Here is a 21531-nt window from a genome sequence, read left to right as displayed (position 1 = left end):
CTCCTTTCTCCCCGTCAACAGACTCCTGACCCCAGAACAAGGTCCTCCATCTCCAAAGCCAGGATCCTGCTCCTCCCACCCCCACCCCAACATACACCTGCTCCGAAGGTAGCTAGACAGAGAGAAGGGGAAGATCCTGGAGGTGCCTATGTCGGGAAGGAGAGTAGGCCTGCGGTGGGGAATCAACTGAACCTGGAACTCTTTCTGCTCCTCAACCTTCTGGGACCCTCTGTGTTCCGGCATAGCAGTGGGAAACGCTGACTTGAGGGCTGGCCATGGGACCAGTAAAGCGCCAGAGGACTCTCTGTCCACTATTTCCCCCATCGTCAGTGCCGCCCCTCCCACCCGTGAAGAGTCCTTTTTCCCTAGACAAATGTGTATGCCACCTGAAGGGCCGTTTTGGGTTAGGGGAGCTGGGCTGCAGGAGCGGGGAAATGAGAGAAGTGAAAAGTGGGTGCTGGTCTCTGGGCCAGGGCAACAACCAAGAGCTTGAGTCATGGGGTGGGACCGTCAGACCAAGAAAGGCCTCAGATCCAAGCTGGCCACTCAGGGTCACTGTGCCCCCATGTCAATCATCTCGGAGTTTGGAGGTCACCCCTCCCCCCAGGAACACACCCTTGGCTAGAGACCCCTAGAGTTGGCAGAGGACCTAGAATGTTCATTTCACACACACACACACACACACACACACACACACACACACACACACCGCCGTCTAAAGGTTAAGGATGACAGGGTCTCTGAGGCGGGATCAAGTTTGGGTTCTGTCCCTGATAGAAAAAGAAAAACTGTGTCCTGAACAAGTGACTGGGACCTTCAGGGCTTTAGTTCCATTGCAGAAGCAGAGACCACTAAAGTCTCAGAGTGGAGGGTGGGGGTGGGAACAGTAGCTACCACGTTTAATGGTTCATCTTATCTGGGATTTCTGTGGGAAACACGGTAAGTGCAGAGCCCAGCTCTCCTGTATTTTCAATTGTAATACTATTTATGGTAGGTAGAAAATGGGCTCAACATAAGGTTGTTCGATGGCTCCCACCCCTTACTGACTGTGTGTATGGCCCTTAGCTTATCTCTTATTCCACCTTTTTCAGTTTCTTTCTTTGCAAGGATCGCCATGGGACCCTAGAACTTCCTGATAGGGGTCTCAAGTCTCTGCAGGCCCTTTCACTCTGACCTGGAGAGCCCCCTCTCCCATATTCCCTCCAAAGGTCCAGACACAGGACCTACGAAGCATTGGATGGGTGGGGGTAGGGGACAGAGTGGCAAGGCCGGGCAGGCGATTGGACCACGGAAGGAGTAGGAGGGGAGGGTCAGGAGTCTGCAGTGCGGGAGTCCAACGGACAGGCGGGGCTGGCCTAAGGGACACAGGACTCGGGATGGCAAGTGCGACCTCCGAGCCGGGTTACTGTTCCTGCTACCACCTTTACTTGGAAGGGGCTGGAAGCCAGGATATCCTAGATTCTCTCAGTAATGAGTCTGGGTAGGAGTGGTCCAGGAGGGAGGCAGAGGAGGAATCCCCCTCCCTGGTGGGAGGAAGGACGGGAGGGGTAAATGATGAGGTAGTCATTTAAACTGCAGCAATGGCTTGAAAAGGAGAAGGAGAACTAAATCTGGGTAGGGGTACAGAGGTAACATAAAGTGGGGGAGGGGCTGGAGGACAGAAACTCTGGGCTGGGGAAAGAGCGTGTGTCATCTCTGCCCTGCAATACCCATGTCGGCCGCCAGGGGTCACAGAAGGTCTGTCTTTATGGCTTTTTGGAGGGTCGAACTCCTTGGAGAGGGGAGAAAAGGGAAGAGAACACCACAGGACCTTTTGGCTTGAAAGTCTTGGATACAGCGAGAGAATGTTGGTACCCGTGACAGAATATTGATATTCGTCAGAGAACGTGTGGGGCGCGTTCTAGAACGTTGTCACGGGGAGTGGGTTGATGTCATCTTAAAGTGCTGATATGACTTAAAGATATTTAGCATCTTAGTCACAGAATCTCAAAACCAAAGTGAGGCCCTGGGATTGGTGGACTCTGCCTGAGGAAAAGGGACTTCCCCCAAGGTCGCATGGCCAGGGCACTGTGGCAGAGAGAGGAGGTGGGGATTTCCTTCCTCCTTGCCGGAACCCTCTTCGTGGGCCCATCTCCAAGCATCCCCATCGAACCCAGGTTGCAGGAAAGTCAGAGAGCTTGGCTGGTCCTGACTGTCCCTGAAAAACGGAACGGACGCTCCTGGTCCTTGAAGGCCCCCACACCATCTTCCCCCGGGTGGTCCCCTGCAACCCGTATCTCCTCGGCTTTCTAGATGATAATCTGTCCGGCACCAGTGGCATGGAGGTGGACGACCGCGTGTCGGCGCTGGAGCAGCGGCTGCAGTTGCAAGAAGACGAGCTGGCGGTCCTAAAGGCGGCGCTGGCGGACGCGCTGCGTCGCCTGCGGGCGTGCGAAGAACAAGGCGCGGCGCTGCGCGCGAGGGGCACCCCGAAGGGCAGGGCGCCCCCACGTTTGGGCACCACCGCCTCGGGTATCCTGGTCGGGGTTGGAGGGTGTGACGAGGAGGGCTGGAGGCACGACCTCACGCTCATCATCTTCCGTGCTCTAACCCCATCACTCCAGTGTGTCAACTCCTGAAAGGCCTTCCCACCAGGACTCCCCTCAATGGCTCCGGACCCCCGCGTCGCGTGGGTGGCTATGCCACCTCTCCATCTTCCCCCAAGAAGGAGGCAAGCTCTGGGCGCAGGTAAGGCAAGAAAAGCAGGGCTCTGGCCTCCTCTCAGACTTTGCTGGAGAACGCTGCACAATCATCGCGGGCTCTGCTCTCATCACTCTGGTCTTTTCCGCAGCAGTCGCCGCTACTTGTCGCCTGAGCGCCTGGCCTCTGTGCGTCGCGAGGATCCCCGTAGTCGAACCACATCTTCCAGCAGTAACTGTAGCGCCAAAAAAGAAGGGTAAGTTCAAAGGTGGGGCCTCAACTTTAGACAAGCAAGAGAATGAGTGCAGGGTGGGGTGAGCCTGTTCGCAAGGTGGGAGCGCAGTACTGGGGTAGCCTGGTCAAAAAGGAAAGCCTGGGAGGGATGGAACTAATATTGGGAGCCCAGTCAGCATTGGGAAACGGAACTGGAACCTAAGAAGGCCTGCGTGGTCTTTGGGTCGATAGAGGAAGCTAGGGAGGAGCCAGGCGCATGGGTGTGGCTATTAAGATAAAGAAAGTTCTCTTTGATTCTCAGGGTGGAGTCAGGGCTCAAGACTCAGAGTTTCTGTGGGGAGTGTAAAAATCAGAGGTAGAGGCGTGGTTGGAATTTGGGTGTCTTAGTGGAGTTAGCGTGGTAGAATCGAAATCTAGAGTGGTGGACTGAAGGGAACCCTACTTGGGTAGATGCTACCTGGTATAAGTGGGTGTGGCTTAGGATTGGGCGGGGCTGTAAGTAGGCGTGGCCCAACCTTATGGCGGTAGCTTGGAGAACTTGGGGATAGCTTGGAGCGGGTCTTGCGAAATTGATGGGATCAGAATGCCTAATGAGACCCCCAAAAAAGAGGTGGGACAGCTATCTGTTATTAATTAAGAGGGAAGCCGGGAGTGGGCATGGTTTAAGCTTGTAAATTACAGCAGAGGCGGAGAGGCAAGGGGAGTGCCCGAGTTTCAAAGCCAGAACGATTATATTGTGCGTTCAGTCCAGCCTGGATTACAATGAAACCCAGTCTCAAATTTATAAATAAATAAATAAGTAAATAAATTTCAAGAGGGGTCATGACTCTGATCCCAGGACTTGGTAAGAGGAGACGGGAGGATCAGGGTTCATAGTCATACTCGGCTACTTACCGAATTTGAGGCCAGCCTGGGCTACTTGAGACCTTCTCTTAATAGAGACACAGACACGGACAAAGTCAGAGCCAGTCCAGGACTAACGGGTGGGTGGGCGTGGTGGTCAGGTAGCTAGGAGCAGAATCAAGGTGTAAGGTTGGAACTATGGCACAGCAGGAGTGGCCAGGATTTGAGAGTAGACTACAGCAAGTCTGAAGCAGGTTTCAAGTCGTCTGAAATAATAATAAACACGCCCTGGGTCAGACACTTGCGTATATTAGCCACTATCAACCTCTCAATCGCACTGGGAAGTGGTTTTTCTATTCCCGTTTTTTGAAACGAGGAAACGGTTGTTTTAGAGGTTGGGCAACTAGTTCATACTTCTAGAAAGAGGGGAGATCTGAGCTCAGGCAAGCGCGTCTCTGAGTCTATGTGGTCAACCTTCACCCACCCTTCACCCTATCCAAAGGGCTTGGTGTCTGGACTCCGTGGGCCGGTCTATTGGACCCGGTGGCACCTGGCGCCCGCAGGGGTCCACTCCGGGGGGCGGGGCAGGGGCGGTGGCGCCGGCGCCTCCCAGGGCCGGAAGCGGCGGGGCCGGTCCCGGCTCCACCTCCGACCCGAAACTCCGCCAGCCGCCGCCATGAGTAGTTTTGGAGCTGGGTGAGACCCTCTTGTAGTCCTCCCTCCTCCCTCCTCCTGTCCTTTCTCTCCTCTGGCAGAGGAGGTGGAGACACGCCCCTTCCTCTGAACAATTCACTGCTTTCCTGACTGCTTGAAGTTTGGGGTGCTGGGGGAGGAAGGCGAGGGACGCTGGGAGCATTTTGCCTCCTGGGAGGGAGGGTCTCTAGTGACCACAGTCTTCCAGGATCGCGAGCCTGCCGCTTCGTACTGTGTGACCCTTGGCGGTCTCTGCCTCTCTGGGCCTGTGTCTTAGGCTCTTCAAGCTCTAACGAGCAAAGCACAGGGCCTGCAGAGAGGTAGCGCTCCGCTCCTGACTCGCCTGGTTATTCGCTGGAGACCCGCAGAGCCAAGGGGTTTGAGAGGTACTTCCTCTCCTATCTTATCTGCTTGCTAAAACACCCATTTTCTTCCCTCCCCTCTCTCTCTTTTTCCCCTGCATCGTTCCCTGCATCTTTTGACAGGAAAACCAAAGAAGTTATCTTCAGCATGGGTGAGTGGGGAGGGTGGGCGTGGTTTCACTGACTGTAGCCTGCCAAAGACCTGGGGTCCTGGCTACTGGGCCTTTGCCTGTCTGGCTTCATTTTATCCATCAGTTAAAAAGAAAAAGAAAGAGAGAGAGAGAAAGGAAGAGAGAAGGGGGTGGGGAAAGGGAGCAAAGGGAGGGAGGTATGGTCAAAGCTAGGAACCCAGCATTCGGGAGGCTGAAGGCGTTTTGGAGTTGAAGGAAGGCTAGCTCGGCTCCATAAAGAGATCCTGTCTATATACAATGAACTGGCTGTGGCGGCTTACACTTGTAATCCCAGCACTTGGGAATCTGAGGCAGAAGGATCACCTTGAGTTCCAGGCCAGCCTGGGCTACACGGAGAATTCCAGGCCAGCTGTAGAGACCCTGTCTCAAATAACAATAACGACCTTAGTAACGTTACTGGAGTGGGGACAGGCCTAGGGCTGGGTGGAACCTGACCTCTGAGGCTGTCTTGGCAGAGGAGGGGTCTGTGAAGATGTTTCTGAGAGGCCGCCCGGTGCCCATGCTGATCCCAGACGAGGTGGCACCCGCCTATAGCCTGGACACCCGCTCTGAGCTGCCCTCCAGCCGCCTAAGGCTAGACTGGGTGTATCCTTTGGCTACGCTGTCTGCCCTCTTGGAAGACGGTAAATCTCAGTGAGGGACTTTCGGGAGAGAGGGGCCTGAGGCAGGGGGCTCTCAGGCCCTTTTGGGGGAGGTGGGGATCAGCTCGGGGAGCCCAGAGAGAGAAACAGAATGGCTGCGATGACCTCTGTGAGTTACTCATCCGGGGAATATTTGGCACTTGCTTGTGAGGTAGGTTGTTGAACTCCCTGTTAGTCAAGGACGATCCTTAGCACTTGATCTTCCCTGCCTGCACCTTCCAAGACCTGGGACTGCAGGGTAAGAGCCATCACTGCACCCGGCTCTTGGGGATCAATCAGATAGATGTCAGCCACCGGGATCTGTTTCCCTGTGGATGGTCTTCACAGATCTCAGCTTAGGAGTGGAGAGTTGGGGGCTGGGGCACATTGGGTAGCCATAGCTGTCCTGGAACTCTCTCTGTAGACCAGGCCAGCCTTGAACTCACAGAGATCCTCCTGCCTCTGCCTCCTGAGAGTGTTGGGATTAAAGGCGTGCGCCATCACCGCTCAGCTATAAAAAATATTTCTATGAGAAGTTTTCAGTGGTGGAGGGCTATCACATCAGGGAGTCACAGTTCTCAAAAAAAAAACAAAGACATTTGGGCTGAGAACCCAACACCCAGGAACCAGCCAGAGAAGAATTAAAGGAAAAACCTTCCAGACTAAGGTTGCCATGGGTATAATGACTGGGTGGCCGCAGTGAGTTTGAACCGCTTGGGAAACAGAAAACAGCCTTAGGGGGTGAGCTGGAACTGTCTGTCCTGCTTCTGGCTGACTGTGACCGTGGAGAAGTCACCTTCCTCCCTGTGCCTCAGTTGGTTGTTTCCTCTGAAGACTGTATTTTTTGACCTTAGGATCCCAGGACTGTGGGATTAGGGGTAAGAGGCAGGGCTTGGGAGGCTGCATTTTAGATGGTTTGTTGGATAAAGCTCTTGTTTCACAAGCATGAGGACTGGAGTTCTGAGCCTCTGCACACTCATAAATGCCGGGTGGGCATGGTGGTAGTCTGTGATCATGAGGTAGAGTCATGATTGTAGGGGCAAGCAGGCTAGCTAGCTGGAACTAAACTCTGGATTCAGTTAGAGTCCCTGCCTGAATGAAAATGAGAGTGACTGAGGAAAACATCCAAAGTTAAATCAGACAGCCACAGATGTACACACACATTTATGCATACCTGCACACGCTCATGCAGACATGTGTGCATACAACACACGTATACAGGCAAGAACATTTTTTAGAGATGTTGGCTCTATAGTTCAAGAACCACGCATAGAGATGGATAGAACTCAGGTAAGTGCTATACAAGCCACTGAGCCACGCCCCAGTCCCTCACTGGGGGATTCTAGGCAGGGGCTCTACCTCCTGGTCTCTCACTCATGGAGTCAAGGTAAGGTAGTTTATCTCTAGGTAAGTTTATCTCTTGCCTTAGCCTTCTAAGTGCTAGAATTACAGGTGTAATTCCCACAGCCAGCTCTCTCTTCTCATAAGGCACTGTTACTAGGTTTAGGGCCTATGCATATCATGTGGGATGACTTTATCCTGAGATCCTAATCACATTTGTAAAAATCCATATTTCATCCATGATTGCCACAGTTGATGGGGAGGGTCAAGTTGGGGACCTAGCAAAGCGTGGTGACTTCAGACTGTAATTGCAACCCTGAGGAAGTTGAGGCAGCAGGATTGCTGCCAGCTGAAAGGCTAATCTGTGCTACTTTGTAGTATAGTGTTTACAAGCAAACCGGCTGTGGAGAGAGCTCAGTTAGAAAGTGCTTGGTGTGCAAACGTGGAGACTCGAGTTCCATCCTCAGCACCCACAGAAAGATGAGACATGCTTGTGGCTACAGTCCCAGCACTGGGTGGGGTAGACACAGGAAGATTCCCCGGGGCTTGCTGGCCAGCCAGTCTACCTGATTCTGTGAACTCCAGGTCCAACAAGAGACACTTGTGTCAAAAGAAGGTGAAAAAATAAATAAAAAGGTGGGAAGCAGCTGGGGAGCACACCCAGCCTCTAGCCTCTACAGCTGGGGAGCACACCTAACCTCTAACCTCTACATCTGGGGAGCACACCCAGCCTCTAGCCTCTACAGCTGGGGAACACACCCAGCCTCTAACCTCCACAGCTGGGGAGCACACCCAGCCCTCTAGCCTCCACAGCTGGGGAGCACACCCAGCCCTCTAACCTCCACAGCTGGGGAGCACACCCAGCCTCTAGCCTCTACAGCTGGGGAGCACACCCAGCCTCTAGCCTCTACAGCTGGGGAGCACACCTAACCTCTAACCTCTACATCTGGGGAACACACCCAGCCTCTAGCCTCTACAGTTGGGCAGCACACCCAGCCTCTAGCCTCTACAGCTGGGGAGCACGCCTAACCTCTAACCTCTACAGCTGGGGAACACACCCAGCCTCTAGCCTCTACAGCTGGGGAGCACACCCAGCCTCTAGCCTCTACAGCTGGGGAGCATACCCAGCCTCTAGCCTCCACAGCTGGGGAGCACATCCAGCCCTCTAACCTCCACAGCTGGGGAGCACATCCAACCTCTAGCCTCTACAGCTGTGGAGCACACCTAGCCCTCTAACCTCCACAGCTGGGGAGCACACCCAGCGCTCTAACCTCTACAGCTGGGGAACACACCCAGCCCTCTAGCCTCCACAGCTGGGGAGCACACCCAACCTCTAGCCTCTCCAGCTTTCTACGGCTGTGAATGTAAGCTCATATACAAACACACAAACGGGAACTTATATTTTGGGAACACCATGGTTCACCCTGCAGAGGTGGGGTGGAGACAGGAAAACATTCCAGGAACAGGTTCCTTAACCCAGCCCTGGGCGTCTGCAGCTATGGCTATCGAGGCCGGGACTGCAGGGCTAACCTTTACCTGCTGCCCACCGGGGAGGTGGTGTACTTTGTGGCTTCCGTGGCTGTGCTGTACAGTGTGGAAGAGCAGCGACAGCGGCACTACCTGGGGCACAGCGACGACATCAAATGGTGAGTTAGGGAAGAGCCCAGGCTCGGGCGCCGATCCAGTCTGTACCTCCTGCGGCTCTTTCCACATGGCTGCCAACATGGAGTGTGGAGCAGTGCCAACTCTGCACAATGAGAGCGCCTGCTACCCGGGGTGGAAACTAGTGGGAAAATAAGCGTATATAGTGTTTATCTTTTTTTTTAAAAAATGTGCATTGGTGTTTTGTCTGCATGTATGTCTGTGTGAGGGTGTCGGATCCCCTGGGACATTAAAGTTACAGATGGTTGTGAGCTGCCATGTGGGTGCTGGGAATTGAACCCAGATCCTCTGGAAGAGCAGCCGGTGCCCTGAACCACTGAGTCTTCTCTCCAGTCCCTATGATATTTATCTTTTTTGTTTTTTAAGTGTGTACGTGTGTGTATGTGCCTGTTTGTACGTACACCATGTTTGTGTAATGTCCCCATAGTTTATCCGTAGTTACAACAGGTTATCAGCTGCCCAGTGTGGGTGCTAGGAGCCAAATCCAGGTCCTCTGGGAGAACAGCAAGTGCCCTTCCACTGAGTTCTCTCTCTAGCACACGAGCTTTTATTTTCTCTATTGTGGCAGGGTCTCTACTTAGCCCAGGCTGGCCTGGAACCTGCGGTGTAGCCAAAGCTGGCCTTGAACTCATGACTCTCCTGCCTCAGCCTCCGTAGTGCCGGGATTGTATAACATACCTGACAGTTGTATCAGATAGACTGATGCCCTCACCCAGTGTTCCAAGTTTTTGCTTCTTTGAAGAAAGTGACCCAGCATTTCAGGTATTTCCGTGTTGGGATTTAATGTTTTCGTAGGCACTGTTTTTAGGACGTGCCTGAGCTGGGTGGAGTCAGGAAGGTCAGAAGTTCAACCTCATTCTCAGCTGTGCAGCCAGTTGGCAGCCTGGGCTTCATCAAACACTGTTTCAATAAACAAATGAAAGAATTTTTTTTTTTTTTTTTTTTTTTTTTTTTTTTTTTTTTTTTTGGTTTTCCAGACAGGGTTTCTCTGTGTAGTCCTGGTTGTCCTGGAACTCACTCTGTAGGCCAGGCTGGTCTCAGACTCAGAGATCCTCCTGCTCCTGCTTCCTGAGTGCTAGGATTAAAGACTTGTGCCCCCATGTCTGGTAAACATTTTTACAATTCATGTTTGTCAAGGGAACAGCTTAGCCTGCTGAGGAAGGCTCACTGCCCCTGTGAGTTTTTCCCTCCCCATTGCTGAATATTCTTCCTCTGTTTCTCTGTCCCCAGTCTGGCTGTCCACCCGGATATGGTCACCATTGCCACAGGACAGGTGGCAGGCACCACAAAGGAAGGCAAGGTATCTGTGGGGAGTAGGCACTGCACAGAGGGACTAATGGAAACTAGGCCCCCCCACAAAAGTAACTGCGCTTCTCTTTTCTGCAGCCTCTGCCACCCCATGTGCGTGTCTGGGACTCAGTTTCCCTGTCTACCCTCCATGTCCTGGGCCTTGGGGTGTTTGACAGAGCTGTGTGCTGTGTGGCTTTCTCCAAATCCGTAAGTCTTTGGCCTACTCCCTTCAGAAAGCACTTTCCTATGAGGGGAGACTATACCTCATTATGACATCACAATGAGGTCATACACTCCTTCAAGTTCCAGGCCTTGGGGCCTCAGGCCTGTGACCCAGAGCCCAGCACGTGGCACAGTACACCCTTCTTCTCCATTGGCTGACTCCCGTTGGGTTATTTTTCTTGAGCATTCTGGAAGGTTCCTTATCTCTCAAGGTTTCAATCCCAGCACTGAGGGCCTTGCACCATCCACTTCCCCCACCAAAGCAGAAGTTAAAGTAATCTTCCTGGAATTTGTGGAGCACTTTGGTGTTGATACAACTGCCCTCCTCTTCCATTCCCATGATTTATTGGTTTTTGTTTTTGTTTTTGTTTTTGTTTTTGTTTTTTTTTTTTTTTGGTTTTTCGAGACAGGGTTTCTCTGTAGCTTTGGAGCCTGTCCTGGAACTAGCTCTGTAGACCAGGCTGGTCTCGAACTCACAGAGATCCGCCTGCCTCTGCCTCCCGAGTGCTGGGATTAAAGGCGTGTGCCACCACCGCCCGGCTGGGTTTTTGTTTTTTGAATGATAATTTTATTTGAAAGTGTTGCAGGTGGATTGGGAAAAACAAAAATTCTACTCCCCAAAAATAGTTTAAGAGTAACTGGGTTTGTGGGGTACATGTTCATGATCCCCACAGTGTGGAGAACAAGGCAGGAGGTGCCTTGGCTATATGAGACTTCGTCTCAAAACCACAGCTCAGTTGGGTGTGGTGGGATATGCTTTTAATATTGGCCTTCTTAAGAGGCAGAAATTGAAGGATCGCTGTGAGTTCAGGCAAACCTTGATTATATATCCAGTTCCAGGCTAGCCAGGTTGCACAGTGAAACCCTGTCTCAAAACACAACAACAAAACATCAGGCTAATCTATTTCTTTTTAAAATTTTTTTTTGTTTGTTTTTTGTTTTTCGAGACAGGGTTTCTCTGTGGTTTTGGAGCCTGTCTTGGAACTAGCTCTTGTAGACCAGGCTGGTCTCGAACTCACAGAGATCCGCCTGCTTCTGCCTCCCAAGTGCTGGGATTAAAGGTGTGCGCCACCACCGCCCAGCTTCTATTTATTATTGTCATTTTATTATGAGACAGGGTCTCACTATTGTAGCTCTGGCTGCTCTGAAACTTCGTGTAGACCAGGCTGGCCTTGAACTCACAGAGATCTGCCTGCCTCTGCCTCCCAAGTGCCTGGCTTTGTATTTTTTAAAGGATTTATTTTTGGTTGTTCTCACCTATGTGTGGGTACCTGCATCCATATCCAGGAAACAGCACAGATGCCCTAGAGCGCGAGTTACAGGCTGTTGTGAGCCATCTAACATGGGTGCTGGGGATCGAACCTGGGTCCTCTGGAAGAGCAGCAAGCACTCTTAACCACTGAGCGTCTCTCTAACCCCCAGTTTTGCTTTTATTTTTAAAGTTAGCATGTAAAATAATGATCCCGTTCTGATATTTTCAATGTCTATGTCACTGTGTCTAGCCCACGCTCAATCGCCTAGGACCTGCGGCTATCCTTCCCAAATCAACTTTCTATTATCTTCTTTCAAACACTTTTATTTATTGCGAGTGTGCTGGCACATGTACATACACCCCGTGCCCCAGCATTCCCGTGGAGATCAAGAAAAACTGCTGGGAATTTCTTCTCTCCTCCTGCCATGAGGGTCGTCCCAGGGGTGGAACTTAGGTCAGGCTTGGCAGCTGGCACCATTACCACCCACTGAGCCAGCTCGCCAGCCCCACCCATCCAAGTCTGACAGCCAACTTTGATAATGGCTGGATTTCATATACATAAAAAGCCATTCCAGGGATGGGGGTGTGGTCCAGAGGCAGAGCACTTGCCAAGCCCATACACTGCCCTGAATTCCATTTCCAGCACCAAATGGGGAGGGGAAGAAAAAGCAATGAAAAAAAAAATCACTCAGGAGGCAGAGGCACTGCCTGGCTACATAGCAAGCCGGAGGGAAGACCTGTTTCAGCATCCGTCATTCTGTGATAGTGCAGAGTAGATGGGGTCAACAAGAATTCTAAGTGTGGGAGCTGGAGAGGTGGCTCAGTGGTTAAGAGCACTGACTGCTCTTCCAAAGGTCTCTAGTTCAACTCCAAGCAACTACATAATGGCTCACAACCATCTGTAATGGGATCAGATTCCTTCTTCTGGTGGGCATGAAAACAGAACACTCATATACATAAATAAATGAATATCTAAGTCTTTTTTTAAAAAAGAAAAATTTTAATGTATTTATTCACTTTGTGTTTGTGGTACGTACATGTGCACCGCATGTGTGGAGGTCAGGAGACAGCTCACAGAAGTCAGTTCTCTCCTTCCATCTATGAGTCCTGGGGATTGAACTCAGATCGTCAGGGTTGGCAGCAAACACTCTTACTTACTGAGCCATCTCACCAGCTCATATCCTGCGCAATCAAGTGAGACGCTTTGTCAAGCAAAGAAGGATGGGGGCTGGGGCGTGGCTCAGTGGTAGAGCCCCTACCTAGAATCCCCCAGTGAGGGACTGGGGTGTGGCTCAGTGGTAGAGCCCCTGCCTAGAATCCCCCAGTGAGGGGCTGGGGTGTGGCTCAGTGGTAGAGCCCCTGCCTTGTGTATGGCAGGTTCCATCCCCACTATCACACAAAAAAAGATTTATTGTTTTGGATTTTTCAAGACTGGGTCTCTGTGTAGCTCTGGCTGTCCTGGAACTCACTCTATAGACTGTTTCTGACCTTGAACTTAGAGATCCACCTGCCTCTGCCTCATGAGTGCTGTGCCACCACCACCCAGCTAAAATATTATTCTTATGTAGGGTATACACTCATGCTGGTGCCCAGCTCACTTTTTCCACAGTTCAGATTCCCCTGCCTAGGGAACAGTGCTGCCCATAGTGGGCGGTTCCTCCCATCTCAAGATAACCCAGGTAATGCCCCTCAAACATGCTGGGAGACCAGCCTGATCCAGACAGTTCCTCATTGAGACTACCTTCCCGGGTGACTCTATCAACACTGACCAACACAAATGTGCCTTATATGTCATGCTTGTGAAGGTCTTTGCACAGGCAGCTGGGTAAATGAGTCGGAGTGGGGTGGGGGGAAGGTATCCTAACCCACTCCTCTGTCTTCCACAGAATGGGGGCAACCTGCTCTGTGCAGTGGACGAATCCAACGATCATGTGCTCTCCGTGTGGGACTGGGCCAAGGAGAGCAAAGTGGTGGATAGCAAGGTGAGAAGGCTTGCCTTTCATGTCCCCTCCCTGCGAGTGTCCTCTCAGGACATGCTGGGCCATACGGTTGGGAATCTGCAACCAGACTCATCTTAAATGGGGGCTTTGGTCTGTTGGATGACTGTGCTGACGGCGCCTGTTCTGTGAGTGTTGGGCCCTTCCGGTGGAAAATGAGGTCAACAGTGGTGTCCTCCTCACAGGAGGTGGAAGGCTGGGCATCATGGATGGGGCTCAGCACAAAGTTAGCTGTGGTATGAATCTCAGAATACAGGGGGAAGCTGAGCAAAGAGATCGTGAGTTGGAGTCTAGTCTGGGCTACATAACAAGACCCTGTCCCAAGAAAAAGAGAGATAGCCAGGCATAGTGGTGCATGCCTTTAATCCCAGCACTTGGGAGGCAGGTGGATCTCTGTGAATGCAAGGAAGCCTGGTCTACATAGTGAGTTCCAGCCCAGCCAGGGCTGCATGGTGAGCCTCTGTCTCAAGAGGTGGGGTGGGGGTGGGGAGACATGATCTGGAGGTAAGATATTTGCCTATAAGCACATGCCGGCGCTGAGAGCAGAAAACTGGATTCTAGATGGGGGTCCTTCTTTCGGAAGGATAAGGGATAAGGGGATAAGAGATGGTGTCAGGAATTAGACTTGTGACCTGGGTTCTAGACATTGCTGTAATGCAGCTGTGTAGCCTTGGGCAAGTGTTTGTGTTCTCTGAACCTCATCTATGAGGGAAGCACTAATGGGCCTCATCTCCCAGAGGACCATGGGGATTAAGTGAGTTTTATAAGTGCTCAGCTTAGTGTGTAACACAGACTAGAGGCTCCCAAAGGGCCTGCTGGTATACTCCCTGTTCCTGCAAGCGGGCTCACAGGGCAGTCCTATGGGATGGGTAAGGTGTGGTAAAGTCCTCATTCAGAATCTGTCCTGATCCCCTCAAAGTGCTCCAATGAGGCCGTGCTGGTGGCCACCTTCCACCCCACTGATCCCAGCCTGCTCATCACCTGTGGGAAGTCCCACATCTACTTCTGGAGCCTGGAAGGAGGAAGCCTGAGCAAGAGGCAGGGCTTGTTTGAGGTGAGTGCCGGGGATTGGTGGACGGCCAGGCAGGGATACCCAGTGGGATAGACAGTCTGGAGGGCTCCAGGGGTAGCCATGTGGGGACACTGCCAAGCCTGAGTTTCTTCACCCCTCTGAGAGGGGATCCTGGTGAGCTCTGGTGCGTGTGGGTCCAGTGGCTGAGAGCACAGATGCTCTAATGGAGATGCCCATGACTGGGGAGTCAGAGAGGAACTGCAGGGAGAGGGGACTCAGCGGATAAAGTGCTTACCATGAGTACATGGGACTGGAGTCCCCAACCAAGTGAGCATGGTGGTGCATGTGCAGCCCTTGGGAGGGGACAGAGAGGACTCCCAGGGCAAGTTAGCTAGCTAGAGTAGCTGAATCTGAAAACTCCAGGTTCAGCGAGAGCTCCTGCTTCAATAGAAATATGTGGAGAGCAATCAAGGAAGACATCTGACATCAACTCCACATGTGCACACATGCACACTCACACAGCACAGCAACATGCATGCAAACACAATAGCACAGCCACCCACACATGTGAACACACACACACAGCACCAGCCAGGCAGGATGGCAGCACTGGGAAGATGAAGACTGGCGGACCCTTGGCCCATTGTCTGCCAACATCGCCTACTTGGCAAACCCTGGGATCCCGGTGAGAGCCCATGTCTCAAAAAGACGGTGAGGGGTCAAACATGCCAAGTCTTCTGGTGGAGACTCAAGTTCCCAGCACCCATATCAGGAAGCTCCCAGGAATTCAGCGCCCGCTTCTGCAGGCACCTGTACTCACTGGCACGTGCCCACACACATGTGAGCATGCACACACACACACACACATACACACACATGCACACATGCACACACACACAATTTTTAGATAATTAAAATAAAAATCAAAAGGAAAACAAAGTTACATAGGGAAGATGGCTCAGCAGTTAAAAATGCTTGCCCCAAAGCCTGACAATCCCTGGAACATACGTCACAGGAGAGAACTGACTCCCACCCACCGTTGTCCTGTGACCTCCACAAGTACATACTGGCACGGTGTGTCCACACATACACCCATATACCAAATAATCGTATAGAATAAATAAAAAGCATAATGAGATGTTTTTCAAAACTAAATCAATATACCAGGTGTGGTGTCAACACTCCTTTAAACCCTGCGTCCCGGCACCTGGAGGCAGAGGCAGTTAGATCTGTATGAGTTCAAGGCCGTCCAGGACTACATAGTACAACTCTGTGTATAAAAAAGAAAGAGGGGGCTGGAGAGATGGCTCAGTGGTTAAGAGCACTGACTGCTCTTCCAAAGGTCCTGAGTTCAATTCCCAGCAACCACATGGTGGCTCACAACCATCTGTAATGAGATCTGGTGCCCTCTTCTGGCATGCCTCCATACATGGAGGCAGAATGTAGTATACATAATAAATAAATAAATCTTTTAAAATAAATAAATAAAAGGGCAAACTGGAGCGATGGCTCAGAGGTTAAGAGCACTGACTGCTCTTCCAGAAAACCTGGGTTCAATTCCCAGCACCCACATGGCAGTTCACAACTGTCTGTAACCCCAAGATCTGACACCCTCATACAGACATGCACACAGACAAAACACCAATGCAAATAAAATAAAAAATAAATAAATCATTTAAAACAAAAATGGAAAAAGAGCCAGGCGATGGTTTTGTACATTTTTGATCCCAGCACTTGGGAGGCAGAGGCAGGCAGATCTCTGTGAGTTCAAGGCCCGGACTACAGAGTGAGTTCCAGGACAGGCTGCAAAGCTACAGAGAAACCCTGTCTTGAACAACTAATAATGATAATAATAATTATTATAATAGAAGCAAAAAGCAAGGTGAATGGCTTCCAAGGACCAACAACATTGTTGTCCTCCGGCCTCTGTATGAATGTGCATGTATACTCATCCAGACATGTCCGGTGACACTGACGCCTTCCCTCCCCTCTTTCCTCACTGTAGAAACACGAGAAACCAAAGTATGTGCTGTGTGTCACCTTCTTGGAAGGTGGTGATGTGGTCACTGGAGACTCTGGGGGGAACATCTACATCTGGGGCAAAGGTCAGTGTCAGTACACTAGTTTGGACTCTCACCTCTGTCTTTTCCAGCACCCTCGGCTGAATCTCCCTTTCTTTAACCACGCTGTGTGGCACGAATGTCAGTAGAGAGTAAATTTCTCCTCCTTTTCTATGTTTGTGTGTGTGTGCCTGTGTGTGTGCAAGAGTGTGGGGGCTTGAAATGGCTGTCAGGAGTCATCCTTAGCCACCCTTCTACCTTAATCATTGAGGCAGGTTTCTCAATCAAACCCAGAGCTCATCGATATAACCGGTCTCACTAGGAAGCTTACTCTTGGATCCTCTGTCTCACTCTCCAAGACTGGGCATTTGAATTCTGGTTATAAAACTTGCACGGCCAGCACTATAACCATAGAGCTATCATTCTAGCCCTACTCTAGGTTAAATTCTCTTTTCTTCTTCTTTTTAAAATTATTTATTTGGGGGCTAGAGAGGTGGCTCAGTGGTTAAGAGCACATACTGGAGCCAGGAGGTACCACAGTGGCACATGTCTTTAATCCCAGCACTCCGGAGGCAGAGGCAGGCAGAGCTCTGTGAGTTAGAGGCCAGCCTGGGCTACAAAGTGAATTCTAGGACAGCCAGAACTATTACACAGAGCCTGATTTAAAAACCAAAAGAGAGGGGCTGGAGAGATGGCTCAGTGGTTAAGAGCATTGCCTGCTCTTCCAAAGGTCCTGAGTTCAATTCCCAGCAACCACATGGTGGCTCACAACCATCTGTAATGAGGTGTGGTGCCCTCTTCTGGCCTTCAGGCATACACAGAGACAGAACATTGTATACATAATAAATAAATAAATATTTAAAAAAAATAAATAAAAACCAAAAGACATACTGCTCTTCCACAGGACATACACCTGTAACTCTTGCTCTGGGGATCCAACTCCTCTGGCTTCTGCAGCCATTTGCACTCATGTGTGCATGCCTAAGCATGCATTCACGCATGCACACATACACGCAGAGTTAGAAAATAAAAATAAATCTAAAAATGCTTAATGATGTATATGAGTGTTGTGCCTGCCTGTATGTGTGTGCACCATGTGCATACAGCACTCACCAAGGCCAGAAGAGGGCGTCCGATCCTCTGGAACTGAAGTTATGGATGGTTGTGAGCCACCATGTTGGTGCTAGGAACTGAACCCAGGTTCTCTGCAAAGGCTACAAGTGCTCTTAATCTCTGAGCCACCTCTCCAGCTCTTAAGATAAATTTTTATTTTGCAGTTCCAGCATCCTTGGCAAGGCTCAGCTCAGGTGTCCCCAACTCTGTAAAGTCATTATTGGTTCCCAAAGCCTTATTCTCTGCTGGTTTCATAGTAACAGCAAAGGCCCAAGTATAAATGTGTGAAATGACTCAGCCACAGCCAGTGTGTTGTGTGAATAATTGGACAGAAGGCTGGGTGGATTTCTGTGTATGAATGGAAAAGTGGGGGAGGATGGATGGATAGTGGGTGGATTTGTGAATGGGTAGATGGGTGATGAATGGGTGAGTAAATGAGGGATTAGGGAACAGGGGTGGATGCATGGATACATGAAGAATGGATACTCTGATGCACAGGTGTGTATGTGGGTGAATGAACGGACATACAACAGATGTCCTTGCCTGGGCACCGGGTCATCCCAGACCCCTATAGTCCCCTCAGCAGCCCTTAATCCCTCCTACTGTACCTATTTTGCAAGAGAAGGTTCTTCCTTCTGCTTGGATAACTTTTCCATTCATTTGTCCAAGGCAACATCAGCTCAACCCTTAGATCCTTCATCCATCCAACCCCTCACTCAGCAGGCTGGAAACCCCATGCAGGATTTCACACGGTCCCGGTGTCCCAGCATGGTGCCAGCCACCTTGTGTCTTCACTGACTGGTCATGGCAAGTCTGTCTCTGCCATTGACGTGTGAGCCCTCTAAAAGTGTGGTATGAGATTGTCTTGGTCCTGCTGTGTTCCCAGATGAAACTCAGCCCAGTGCAGCTAAACTTTTGTTGGTGGAATGGGTGGATGATGAGCAGAGAGACAGCGGATAGATGGGTAGAAAATGAGTGGACGTTTAAGTGGAGGGAAGGACTGACTGATGGATGGGCAGTTTAATGAAAGAATAGTAGGGGTGGATGAAATGTTAGATCAGGAGATGGATGGATAGTGGGTGGATTTGTGAATGTGTAGATGGAGGACATGGGTGGGAAGTGGATTAATGGAGAGACAGAAGGAGGGGTGGATGGATGGGTTGAATGAGTGGGAAGATGGATGAATGGGTGGATGGATGGATCAATGGATGGGGTGGGTGGATGGATGGATGGATGGATGGATGGATGGATGGATGGATGGGGTGGGTGGATGAATGGATGGATGATGGATGACTAGATGGAATGATGAGGAATAAGTGGATGTGTGGGTAGATGGATATAGATGGATGGATGGATGGATGGGGTGGGTGGATGGATGGATGACTAGATGGAATGATGAGGAATAAGTGGATGTGTGGGTAGATGGATATAGATGGATGGATGGATGGATGGATGGGGTGGGTGGATGGATGGATGACTAGATGGAATGATGAGGAATAAGTGGATGTGTGGGTAGATGGATATATTGATGAGTGGGTGGGTGAAGTGGTAAATTGATTGGTGGATCAATAGATAGATGAGTAGATGAATGAATGGGCGGTGGGTAGAAGGAAGGAAAGATTGGCTGCTGGATCATTAAGTAGGAAAATGTAGATAAATGTATGGGAGACAGATGGATAGGAGGAGGAGAGCAAGGACTGATGAACTAGGAGATGGATGGATGGATGGATGAGTGGACAGATGAATCTGGGGGAGGCACTAATATGTGATGAACGGGGAGACGGACGGGTGGCCGACCATTAGATAGTGGGGAAGTACGTGAGTGGATAAACCACAGGATGGATGGGTGAGAGTTCAGATGATTCAGTGGGTAGAGGATAAAGTCCGTGGATGGTGGGCAGATGGATGGTCAGTGGGCGGAAGAACCAAAAGAAAGACAGAAAGATGAGTGAGCAGGTGGCTGTTGGCCTCACAGCTTTAGGTAAGGGTCCAAGAGAGAAACAGCCTTCCCATGCCAACTCCCATGCCCGATCCCCCCACAGGTGGAAACCGCATCACCCAGGAGGTACTGGGAGCCCATGATGGCGGCGTGTTTGGGCTCTGCGCCCTGCGGGACGGGACGCTGGTATCTGGAGGGGGCCGCGATCGTCGGGTGGTCCTATGGGGTTCGGACTACAGCAAGATGCAGGAGGTGGAGGTGAGGATGTGGCTGATGGGGGTCGGCTTCGTAGGATCCTAACCACACATGCCATGCCACCCCACATCACATGTATCCTATACACACATCTACCCAACTCAGGTCCCGGAGGACTTTGGCCCTGTACGCACTATAGCAGAAGGCCGGGGAGACACACTGTACGTGGGGACCACCCGTAACTCCATCTTGCTTGGCTCGGTGCACACTGGCTTCTCACTGCTTGTCCAGGTGAGTGACTCTCCAGTTCTCTTCCCGCCCTCCTACATCCTCCCTGCCAACACCGGCATCACTGTTGCCCCTTGTGTCCATTTCTTCCCCTTCCTCTTCACATCCCTGCCTCGTCCCTTTCTCCTTGGCCTGGGAAACCCCATATTCCTTCCCTTCCATTGTCTTGTTTCACCTCGGACCCAGAACTCCCCAGAAGGGTTACCTGCCTTCTAGAATGGGTCCCTAGCACCCTTGCTCCCAACTAGATTGCCTCTTGCTGATCTGATTGGGGATAGCATCCTCTCACCTGGTTGGTAAGTGTTCTTGCAGATGGTCATATTGTGCTAGTCCTACACTCCTCAGGGGTCCAACTCTTAGAAAGCTTTACCGTGGGCCTGACTTTATTAATCCTCTCTCCCCTCTCCTCCTTTTTCTTTTCTTTTCTTTTCTTTTTAAATATTCATTTATTATTTATTATGTGTACAATAGTCTGTGTGTTTGCCGAAGGCCAGAAGAGGACACCAGACCTTATTACAGATGGTTGTGAGCCACCATGTGGTTGCTGGGAATTGAACTCAGGACCTTTGGAAGAGCAGGCAATGCTTTTAACCTCTGAGCCGTCTCTCCAGCCCTCTCCTTTTCTTTATGTTTTTTTTTTTGGTTGTGTTTTTATTTTTAGTCTTTGAAATTTGGATTTCATGGAGCCCAGGCTGCCCCCCAAACTCACAACAGAGCCAAGGCTGTTCTTGAACCCTTGATCCTCCTACCACTACCTCCCAAGCACTTGGATTACAGGTGTATACCACCACACTGGGCTCCAATTTCTTCTTGTAACTCAGATGCCCACTCCTCCCTCCTTGCTGTGCCATACTCAGTTAGAAACCCACCTAGTAGGAGGCAATATAGCTTAGTAGTTTGGAACTCAGAGTCTGGGACTTGGCTACCTGTAAACAAATCACAACCCTGTCACTCATCACTGTGTGATACCGGACCCGTGAATCACCGCTGAGTGCCGCAGAGATGGGGAAAGTGACTGCATGAGGATTTGTGAGGACCCCGTGTCACTTCACCATAGCATGCCATCGAGACTGCTGTTTGAGGCAGAGGAGCTACTCACAGTAGTGGGTCCTAGTAACTCTAGCTCAGTGGTCCCCTTCCCTTACCTGATCCTTGCTGTTTTTTTTCCTCTGCACTTCTAGCTGACATCTGTGCTGCTGCATTTATATGCCGCTCTGGCCTTGGTTTGGCTGTGGAGGTGGCTCAGCCTGTAAGGTACTTGCCTAGCAAGGATGCAGACCTGAGCTTCATCTGCAGAACCTGTACTGAAAGCTTGGTGTGGTAATGTGTACATGTAATCCCAGCATGGAGGAGGCAGAGGTAGAAGGAGCCCTTCTCAAAGGAGTGGACAAATTCCCAAGGATGACCGTACCCCAAAAGATAGAGGAAAGCAAGGCCAGCAGGATTTCTTTTTATTGTTGTTTTTTTATTGAAAAGAAAAAAAATTAAAAAAAATTTCCGCCTCCCCCCAGCCTCCCCTTCTCACTTTTCTCTCCCCC

General features: G+C 50.8%; 2 protein-coding genes across 3 annotated transcripts in view; both read left to right on the top strand.

Moving 5' to 3' along the window:
* The first annotated feature begins 1443 nt into the window (after positions 1-1443).
* LOC126490984 (echinoderm microtubule-associated protein-like 1) lies at positions 1444-2724 on the top strand. The gene has a single exon (XM_050126345.1). It carries the CDS (start codon positions 2319-2321, stop codon positions 2616-2618), a length of 300 nt encoding a protein of 99 aa, XP_049982302.1. The 5' UTR covers positions 1444-2318; the 3' UTR covers positions 2619-2724.
* Positions 2725-4390: 1666 nt separating this feature from the next.
* The window catches only part of LOC126490983 (echinoderm microtubule-associated protein-like 2), a 25878-nt gene continuing 8737 nt past the window's right edge, over positions 4391-21531 (top strand). Inside the window, exons 1-11 of one of the 2 annotated variants that reach the window (XM_050126343.1) lie at positions 4391-4452; positions 4935-4963; positions 5458-5587; positions 8460-8609; positions 9856-9925; positions 10012-10122; positions 13276-13371; positions 14306-14440; positions 16404-16503; positions 19614-19768; positions 19871-19996. In XM_050126343.1, coding sequence (XP_049982300.1) covers positions 4433-4452; positions 4935-4963; positions 5458-5587; positions 8460-8609; positions 9856-9925; positions 10012-10122; positions 13276-13371; positions 14306-14440; positions 16404-16503; positions 19614-19768; positions 19871-19996 — 1122 coding nt within the window. In that variant the 5' untranslated portion in view covers positions 4391-4432. Of the gene's footprint in view, positions 4453-4934; positions 4964-5457; positions 5588-8459; positions 8610-9595; positions 9732-9855; positions 9926-10011; positions 10123-13275; positions 13372-14305; positions 14441-16403; positions 16504-19613; positions 19769-19870; positions 19997-21531 lie in introns of those variants that run through there. The other variant, XM_050126344.1, reaches the window with a different exon arrangement.

The sequence above is a fragment of the Alexandromys fortis genome, unplaced genomic scaffold (genome assembly GCF_014885135.2).
Source record: "Alexandromys fortis isolate MF-2015 unplaced genomic scaffold, M_Fortis_MF-2015_v1.1 scaffold_240, whole genome shotgun sequence".
NCBI classification, from domain to species: domain Eukaryota; kingdom Metazoa; phylum Chordata; class Mammalia; order Rodentia; family Cricetidae; genus Alexandromys; species Alexandromys fortis.
This window is presented reverse-complemented; position numbering and strand designations above follow the sequence as displayed.